At 35.6% G+C, this 10546-nt stretch overlaps 1 protein-coding gene across 1 annotated transcript; it reads right to left on the bottom strand.

Annotated features, from left to right (window-relative positions):
- Window positions 1-1772: 1772 nt before the first annotated feature.
- On the bottom strand, window positions 1773-2726 carry LOC133203488 (uncharacterized). Its single transcript, XM_061339264.1, has 2 exons — window positions 2587-2726; window positions 1773-2379 (listed from the first exon to the last, which is right to left on the bottom strand). Exons 1-2 carry the CDS (start codon window positions 2724-2726, stop codon window positions 1773-1775), a joined length of 747 nt encoding a protein of 248 aa, XP_061195248.1.
- Between the last annotated feature and the right edge of the window lie 7820 nt (window positions 2727-10546).

Genomic DNA, 10546 nt, shown 5'->3' on the forward strand with positions numbered 1-10546 from the left:
AATGATTATAAAGTGACATGCAGCATGCAGTATATGTGAATGATTTCAGGATAAGGGAAATGTTGTAAGAGACATCTGGTTCTTTTCAACAGATTGTGTTTAGCCCTAAAAATACACTTTTAAATTATAGATTTGTATGAAATTATATTTGAGATTGAGATTAGTTTACAAGTAAGTTGAAATGTTTCCACCCTGGAGAAAATAGGAGGGAAAACTTGATATTTTTGGTACCTTACTTCACAGATACACAAAATAAAGAAAATTCTTGAAATTTTTAAAAGAATGATTGTTATTAAGAAGTAAATGTTAAATTTTCAGTGCTGAAACCTTATACTTCAGTGGTGTAGGCTTAAGCTTGTTCATGATGCAAAATCGTAAAAAAAATTGTTGAGTGAAAGATTCAAGGTTGGAAAATGCTTCTTATTTCTGATTAAAAGGCAATTTGAATAAACACATTGCCTTTTTCCAGAATATTTTATTCATGTCACTACAGTTTAGTTACATGTACTATCATTCCAATAACAGTGTGTCAGTTTGCTTGATCAAGCGTGCTTAACTTTCACATGGTCACGTTGATTACCATATTGCTAATTGATAGCTTGGTTGCTTTAAAAAAAATGCATACTACTTTACATATAAAACACAGGACCCCCAAATACCATCGAGAGTATTGACCAATCACATCAAACAAATTGAATGATTGTTTACTATGGTAGAAAACAGCAACACATGGTCAGTCAAAGACTATTTTACTTTGTATAACAGTAATAATTTCTATAATTTTATGTGTCATGTTCAAATATTAATTGACCTGGTAAAAGTATATGAATCTTTACATGAAAAACTAGTAGAGCAACACTCCTGAGTACTAGTACATGGAAGTGATAACTGAAAAATGCATATTACAATAGTTACGTTTGATTCACACAACAAAGCGCTAGAGTGTCATTATAGATGTTCAAGAAACTCTAGCGCTTTGTGCATGAAATATAGAGATAACAAACAGTATTCAAGCTCAAAGTCCATTAAAACAATACAAATCAGGAGCAGAGCAAACATGAACCTCCAAAAATATCAGAAGTGGGATTATGTGCCATGGAGGAGTGAGCATCCCCTGCCGACCGGTCACACCCGCCCTGTGCTCCTTGTCAAGTAACGGAAAAATCTGTCGACAATTCAGTATGTAAATAATGGCCTTACAATTAGTATGAAAAACGCCAGTCAGCATCTGACTTAATGATAGATAATGTGTAAATCAAATCTTGTACACATGTAAGAAATCAAATTTTTTTGGAATATCTATTCCTTGTGCTAGGAATCTTAACCAAATATGACACATGCAGAAAACGGTCTTTTGTTGACCACAAGTTGCTGCCTACTAACAAATGTACTCGTAAACAATCATTCAATGTGATTGGTCAGTATTATCAGTGGTATTGAAGGGCTCTGTGTTTCATTTGCAAAATAGCATTGATTCTTTTGGAAACAAACATCCAATCGATGGGTAATATGGAAATCAGTTTGTAAAAATTTTCCACAGTCGATCAAGCGAACTGACACGCTGTTATTGGAATGATAGCACATATCTCTAGATGGGACTTGCTGATTAAAAAAAAATCCTTATACCTTGAAGGTGATTTCAAAGACTTTATTTCCAATTACTTTACTTCAGATTACTGAAAAAAATAACTCAAAACAACTGTAAACACTTGATTGAAAATTCTACTCAAAATTTTGTTTGTGTTTGAGCTGTAGATTCTGTAGGACTGTCTTCAAAGATTGTGATGATCGTCAACACAGAGAGCACAGGGTTCATATGGACATTGATCTGGTGTGAGTATAAAAGAAATAAAGCGACCAAACTGGTCCAGTAGGTGGACACTGGAGTGATTCAAATCAGAACCATTGTACATTAAGATATATCCAAGGACGTCTGTACAAATTCCATAGGAACGGAATCTTGACTGAGATTTGTGACCATTGTATGAGAATTTGTACTCTCCTGATCTGGTCAACACCACCACCTTATCATATGCTGATGTACAGATGTCACCATTGATATTTTCCATAATATAAAATAAACTTAGGGGTAGAGTTTCTGGTTTATCATCCCTCAAAATATCCTGTAGCTTCCTTCCTTTCCTACTGTATCTAACAATTTTCATGTCATTATCACTGTTCATTCCAAGCAATATGTTCCCATTTATCCGAGAAGAATGGACAGCCCTTGGTCTCCAGGAGCCTGTGCTGATTAGCTGATTAGTGGTCATGTCTTTTCTTAATCTGTACACGGCTTTTTCCCTCATGTCTATGTAAAGTAGCTCTTCCTTCACAGTGACTGTGGAAACAGCGGGCAAAAATCGAAGCGATGTATAGTTTCTGCAAGATTTTCCCCACCATATCAGATTGAATGAGATTGCCGCTGTAATCATTAGCCCAGAACTTACCGGAAGTCAATGGAGATAAATGAGAAGCCTCACTTAGTTCAAGCACAGTTACTTTTTGTACTGTGGTGATAGACGAGAAAAGTTTTGTTGTTCTTTCTTCAATATTCTCTTTAAATGAATTCATTTTGATTTCCCAAACTGTGTGGCTAATTCCTCTTTATCTAGAGTGTTTGGTGTTAAGATAGGTAGTGTTATTGATGTGGGGAAAGGCATCTTCATTGTAGCTAAAGAAATGTCCGCTTTGAACTTGATAAGTTTAGTGGGCTTAATGGATGCCATTTTACTCTCATAGTCTGTAATTATTTTTTTCAAATCGTTTATATAATCTGATGATTTTTTCTGTTGCTTTTCTAGATCATTTAGCAATGACTTTTCAATTTGATCCAGTTTGTCATTATTTTCTTTAAATATTGAGTCCACAGCCTCCTTGAATTATTCTGCTGTCTTCTTTATGTTAACTCTTAACCCAGCAATTTCTTTCTTCACATTTTCTGTATGCTCACTAAGGGAAAGGACATTGTCTTCTACAGTAGGTGTAACTGTTTTCCAAATATTAGTCATTTTAGTTTGACATTCCTGTAGATTGACATTGTAGACAGTTTCAAGATCAGTCTTTTCATGATCACTGTGAAATTGGGCAAAACATGTAGTACGAAGAGAAATCTAACAATCATCACAATAGACATTTAAACCTTCATTGATGTGGATCTGACATTTTTCAGAAGGGAGTTTTCTTTTTCTCTCAGAAAATAAAACAACATGATTTCTATTGTCTATTTCCTCTAGATGAGCCAGTCTGCAGGGACCACACAATTTTTGATGACAGGAATTACAATAGAACTCAGAGTAGTTCCTACATAATTTTGTGGCACACTCAATACAATGCTGTGTTGTGTCGGGTACTTGATCCATTGTTTGCAATTGAACAGCTGAAAAACATGCATTTTATTAGTCTCGGGGCAAAATATTACATAAATTTAAGGTTTCAAAAAAATCAGATTCTTCCATTTTATTTCAACATATCAAAATACTGTTAATCAAAATGTATATTTACCCTTCACCAAACTTCAATCTTCCAGTCTGTGTCGGCCATTTGCAATAATTATTCGAATTCACGACATTTTACTTCCTAAAGTAAAAAAAAACTAATTTAAATTCATTTTTTCAATGAGGCAAGTCGAGCTTTTTTTTTATGAAATTGAACCAGCATACTAGTGTATTGAATTCGACATTGGTCAACTTAAAGGGAACGTACTGATTTAATTTTGTTTCACAGTGCAATTGATCGCCCATTGTGGCCCCACCCGAACAAACTTGAATCTACACTATCTGAGGATGCTACCATATAAATATGACCAATCATGGCTTTGCTGTTCTTGAGAAGAAGATTTTTAAAGATTATTCCTATATATTCCTATGTAAAACTTTGATCACCCATTGTGGCCCCACCCGACCCCCGGGGGTCATGATTTGAACACACTTGAATCTACACTACCTGAGGATGCTTCCACATAAGTTTCATATTTTCAAGCACAGTGGTTCTTGAGAAGAAGATTTTTTAATGATGCCATCAATTTTTCACGAATTCTTAATTATCTCCCCTTGGAAGAAGGTGTGGCCCTTCATTTGAACAAACTTGAATCCCCTTTACCCAAGGACACTTTGTGGCAAGTTTGGTTGAAATTGACCCAGTGGTTCTTGAGAAGAAGATGAAAATGTGAAAAGTTTACAACAACAACGACAACAACGACGACAACGGACAAATTTTGATCAGAAAAGCTCACTTGAGCCTTTGGCTCAGGTGAGCTAAAAATTGTTTGGTTGCCCTCTCCAGACCGATTGGCTAAAAATGGTCCGACTAAAAGCTTTTTTTTTTAACCTCCTGGAAGCAATTATTTTTTTTACGCATTCTGGAAAATAGATTTTGAAATTCAGCAATGATTTTGAAATTTTGTTTGAAAAATAAATTTTCACCTACCTACCGATTAAATTTTCACATCGGAGTCGGGAGAGGGCAAGCAAACATTATTTTAAAGTTGGTCTCAGGGGCTTTGGTGTTACATGTAGGACGGGGCTCTATTGGTTATATAGGGTAAATGCAGAAAGGACTATATTGGGTAATGACCAATATTTGCCCCCAAAATCAAACTTTGACGGAGAAATATATAATTATGTTCTAAAACAGGGGAATATCTGCAGACGTCAAAGCACTGAATATTTTCATAAGCCATGACGCCACATATTAGATATGACGTCAGAAAGATGACGTAAATTCAAAATTTCCATGATTTATACAGAAAAAGTGTATATTACGTCGATATTTTGAGTAAAAGTCACCGAGCGCAGGTCTGCTCCAACTCAATATTTTGATATAATGCGTAGAATGATAATATCAATGAAATATGTAAATATTGTTCTTGAGCAAGCCTGCGCTCTATAAATTTTATAGTAAAAATTGAACAAATTTTGTCCATCTTTTCCTTTTTCTGAAAAATAACACAAAATCCGAATAGTTTGTGACGTCATAGAAACAAAGGTTGCTTATAATCTTCTTCGAAACTATAATATATTTTGTTAATTTAGATTTCTCACACAGTATACACAATTCAGAACATTTCAAGAAATTTTCAAAATCTGACTTTTGTGGGGGCAAAAATGTGCATATACCGCATATAGTTCTTTCCTTTCTGCTTCTGGGTATTAAACAGACTAAATACATACTAAGTATATTGTTATCATGAGCAAGGGTACCTCTTCCAAAAATTGTGAAATTCATGGTCAGGGGTTCTAATGTTAGGGCGGGGCTCTATTGATTATATAGTAAAATGCATTAATTCTCTGAAAATCTTCTTCTCTGCTTCTGGGTATTATTTAAACAAACTCTGGCATGGTAAGATTAGCAAAGATAACAACCTATGAAAATAACTGTTACAGAGCAAAATCTTATTATGCTGTACAAGTAATTAGAGTTAAACTGTCTATAATATGCGAATAAAACGATTATTAAATACACATAATCAATATTACGTTTCAAAAAATATCAAAACCGATCCATTAGGCCATTTAAGGAGGGATTCTTGTCTGGTTTCTGACTAGATGAAATATTCAAGGTATATGGAAATCACACACGGTACCAATTTTGATGCACCAGATGCGCATTCGACAAATCATGTCTCTTCAGTGATGCTCAAGCCGAAACATTGGAAATCCAAAATATTTAAATGAAAAAAGAATTGGAAGAGCTGAAAAAGATGTCAAAAACTAATATGTTTTATATATTTAGATGTAAGAAATAGGGACTATATTTTTTGGCGGACTGGCGGCGTATGAAAATATCTTCTTTTCTGCCTCTCAAAATTATTATATAACAATGAATTTAGTTATGATTTTTACAAAATCAAAGACTTGAAGAATTTTTTAAATGTAAGTTAAATTAATAATAAGGGACTAAAGTTTTAAAATATATCAAATAAATATGATTTTCCAATCAAACCACAATTATGTTAGCTTTTAAAAGCTTCTACTCTAAGTTCAGATTTGAGCCCAAAATCCGTAAAAAGTGTTTTTTCTCTCTTAGTAAACGGTCAAAACTTTTTGTTTTTATATCATTTTGTATCTTTATGTGACAACTTTTACCATATGTGAAAATAAGAAAAATTTAAATATAGACAGCATATAAAAATAACTAAAATATTTTAAAATTTTAAGAAAAATAGAGATAATTCGGATTAGCCAATATCCATTTTAGTTAAATTATTTATGTCAATTTGGTAATATCATCTTATAGACCTATATGGTAATATCTCTTTATGCAAAAAGAAAAAAAAATTAATTTATTGAAATAGAAGTAGGCATCGCGCATGATTGGCAACAGTAATTTTTTATTATTTATGTCCAGGGGAAAGATACTGACCTTGACCTGACCTTGCCTCTAATATAAAACGGTCAAATTTAATCTAACTGATACCTTAGTAATATTGTCTCTTTGATTCTGTGAAAATTTCATTGATTTTTAAATATAAGAAATAAGTGTTCTTATGAGGAGAATCCCTCCTTAAAAAAATTGTTTGGTTGCCCTCTCCCGACCGACTGGCTAACAATTGGCCAACTCAAAACATTTTTTGAATCTCCAGGAAGCAATTATTTCTTATGCAATCAGAATAATAGATTTTAAAAATTCAGCATTGATTTTGAAATTCTCTTGGAATTTTTTTTTTTCACCTATCTACCTACCGACCCAATTTTTTTCATTCTAAGTCGGGAGAGGGCAAACAAACGTTATAAAGTTGGCTTTAATTACTATAATTTCTACACAAACTTTACCATTTCACAATTGTTATTATATATATATATATATATATATATATATATATATATATATATATATATATATATATATATATATATATATATATATATATATATATATATATATATATATATATGAAAACTTTATTATCATATCAATCTATGGTTTCGGTCTGTCCCATTTATGTCCAGAGTAAAAAACTACAAATTATTATAGTTTACGTAAGTAAAAATCATAATAAAAATATTTATATATTTAATAAAAAATACTGTCAGTATAAAACAGTATCTCTTAAAAAATTATATATAGAAAAACCAACTTCGTACTCTGGAAGAGCGATGGAATTAACTTTGGCAAAATAACAAAGGTCGATCTCGGTAGGTATTATGTCAAAGATCAAAAACTATATATGACTTGTATCCCTCTCTGGTCAAATACTGGACAAAGGATGTTCAGAACAAACAACAACTTTTGGAGGGAAAAATACTAAAACAATAAAACACAACCTTACAAAATCCAAACCAGTGAAAATAATGAATACATCAAACCAAACACCAGAACCTTGTAACCCAGATCAATGATAAGTTCAGGTACTGCCTTAAACAGTACGCGCGCGCATCTGACAGGGCGGTAAGCTTAAAAAGGGCTCTTGTACTTTAAGTTAAATTTGGCATTTTAAGGACAAAGAAGAAGAATTAGAGTAATACAGTTTCATGCTAAGGATCTAGTTACTGTAAATGCAGAAATTCTAACATCATGAAGTCCATCTGAAAGATTACGTGTCGAGTGTTCTCTCCAGAATATTTCCAGTATCGTTTCATATGTAAACAACATCGAAAACTAATCTCCCAGCTGTACATGTATAAGTACTATCATGTTGTTTTATTCACTGCAATTAAAACTGTTAACGCACGGTTCCAGGGATGCGAACAACACCAACCCATGCCTGGTAGGTGGGCATGTAGGTTATATTAATTGTGTACCCAGTATCCGAATTTCCTCCAAAACGGCATACTATTTTTGAATAAAGAATCGTAAAAGTGATCATTATCCAATGCCTGACCACAAAGCAAAACATCATAACATTACAATCATGCTTATTATCAGTGGTATAGAGACAAACCCAGGCCCAAGATCAATTAAATATCCTTGTGGTACATATATATGTAAAAAGGCTTGTCGATGGGGACAGAAGGCAGTCGCATGCGACAACTGCGATCAGTGGTTCCACACATCATGTATGGGAATGTTATCATCCAGATACGAGATCTTTGCAAACAGCTCTCTCAGCTGGACTTGTACCGCTTGTGATGCACCCAATCACTTAACCGTTCTTTATGAATCCATTATGTCTGTGTCCAACTCCTTTACAGTACTTGTTACTACTTCTGATAGATCCTCGGTCAGCCAAACATGTGATAATTCTGTGAATTCATTATTGGTAGCCCCATGACTACATCATCTCCTAAAGATCATAAAAACTCAAATAAAGAGTATGTCGAATCAAATAAACTGCGTATTGTTAACATAAACTTTAATTCAGAGCAGTAAAAACAAAGTTGCAAACTTACAGACACTAATCTATTCAGCAAATCCAGATATTATTCTTGGAACAGAGACTTGGCTAACAGCTGACATGGCCTCATCTGAGTTTATTCCAAGTGAGTACCAAGTATACTGACGGGATAGGCCTTCAGATCCGCATTGCGGTGTGTTGATAGCTGTCAAACAGAACCTTACCAGCTCTGCAGTACACACTGGAGAAGAAGCTGAGGTGATCAGTATCAAGGTTGATCTCCTCAACAGCAAATCAGCGATCATCACTGCTGCATACAGGCCTCCAGACAGGGTTGATGATGACTATACTTTCTCTCTAATCAATGATATCACCGAAATTTGGAACAAACGGTAGAGGTCTTACTTCATACTTGGAGGAGACTTCTTTGTCTTCCACTCTTCCCTTGTGGAGAAGTACAAACCTCTGCCAGCATTAGGCAGAAGTGACCATGAAGTGGTTATGATAGACACACTTATCACACCTACTATAGCCAAACCTGGTCAGAGGAAAATTTTCCTATGGAAAAGGGCAGACACACAAGCGATCCAGGAAAGCTTGAAGAACCTGGCAACCGAATTAGTGATACAAAATGATATCAATGTTTCATGGACCCAGTTTAAGAACCACGTCACAGATATGATACAGAGGCATGTCCTGACCAATCTGAGTAGGAGCAGGCATTCTCAGCTATGGATCAACTCATCGGTCAAGCGTCTGATCCGAGGTAAACATAAGGCTTACCATAAGGCCAGATCCACCCAAAACCCAGAAGACTGGACTCGGTACCGCCACTTGAATGCAATAGCCCAGAGGGAATTTAGAGGAACTCATGACAGCTATATTGATGAGATCTTCTGCAGCAACCTCTATAGAAATCCAAAAAAGTTCTGGTCTTATCTCAAGGGAAAAAGACCAGACTCGCAAGGTATTGCACCTCTTAAAAAGGCTGATGTTCTGTTATATTGTGATAAGGAATCCAAGGCAGAGATACTCAACAACCAATTCCACTCTGTATATACCAATGAGAATACCAGCATCATGCCAGACAAGGGTCCTAGCCCCTACCCGGACATGCATCGTATCAGAGTGTCACAAGATGGAGTCTACACCCTCCTTAAAACATCAAGGTCAACAAAACTACTGGCCCTGACGAAATACCAGCTAAGCTTCTACATGACCACGCTGACCAATTTGCACCAATATTAACATCCATTTTTAAATCTTTTATAGACACAGGAAAGATTCCAGATGACTGGCGACGGGCAAGTATTGTCCCAATTTTCAAGAAAGGGGACAAACATTTAGCTTCGAATTATCGACCTGTATCACTAGCATCTATTCCTTGTAAACTTCTGGAACATATTATACATAGCCAAGTCATGGACCATCTAGATGAAAATTCCATCCTCTCAGACAGTCAACTTGGTTTCTGTTCAAAGCTTTCCTGTGAAACTGTGTTGGTGTCCACAATCAACGGACTGGCTCAGAATCTAGGAGAGAAAGGTCAAGAAGATATTATTCTGCTTGACTTTTCAAAAGCCTTTGATAAAGTCCCCCACCAGCGGCTAGCTCATAAGCTAAACTAGTATGGGGTATGAGGCACCACTCTACAGTGGATTACAGACTTCCTAACGGATAGGACACAGCAAGTGTTTCTAGAGGGCCATACTTCCACAACTGCACCAGTAGTGTCAGGAGTGCCACAAGAGAAGGTCTTAGGAACTTTACTGTTCCTCCTCTATATCAACGACCTACCTGAAAGGACATTGTCAGATGCTCGCCTTTTTGCAGACGACTGTCTCCTATGCAGACCAATTACAAACAAGGCTGATGCAGATACCATACAGAAGGATCTGGACTCTCTGACTAGATGGGAGGAGGACTGGCAAATGGCATTCCACCCAGAAAAATGCGTAGTTATACAAATTAAAAACAAGCGGAATCCCATCGCTGCTAACTACACTATACACGAACACCTCTTAGACGTGGTTGATTCCAGCAAATACATTGGAGTCACCATCAGTAAAGATCTACGATGGGACAACCACATCAATAACATTGCATCCAAAGCCAACAAGACACTGGGGTTCATCAGGCGGAATATCAGGGGATGCCGGACATCTGCAAGATCTGCAGCATACCAGGGACTAGTTCGACCAATCCTTGAATATGCTTGTGCAGCATGGGATCCCTGGAACTCCAAGCAAATCCATCAGCTTGAGAAAGTGCAAA

This window comes from Saccostrea echinata, unplaced genomic scaffold (assembly GCF_033153115.1).
Source record: "Saccostrea echinata isolate AGI-Se365-2 ecotype Australia unplaced genomic scaffold, CSIRO_AGI_Sech_v1 ptg000051l, whole genome shotgun sequence".
In the NCBI taxonomy this organism is placed as follows: Eukaryota; Metazoa; Mollusca; class Bivalvia; order Ostreida; family Ostreidae; genus Saccostrea; species Saccostrea echinata.

Bases quoted from the DNA above. Each gene is read 5' to 3' on its own strand.
- LOC133203488 (XM_061339264.1), bottom strand. From the start codon at position 2,726: ATGGCATCCATTAAGCCCACTAAACTTATCAAGTTCAAAGCGGACATT. The intron at 2,380-2,586 runs GTTTGGGAAATC...AAAATCTTGCAG, and splicing joins AAAGAGGAATTAGCCACACA to AAACTATACATCGCTTCGAT.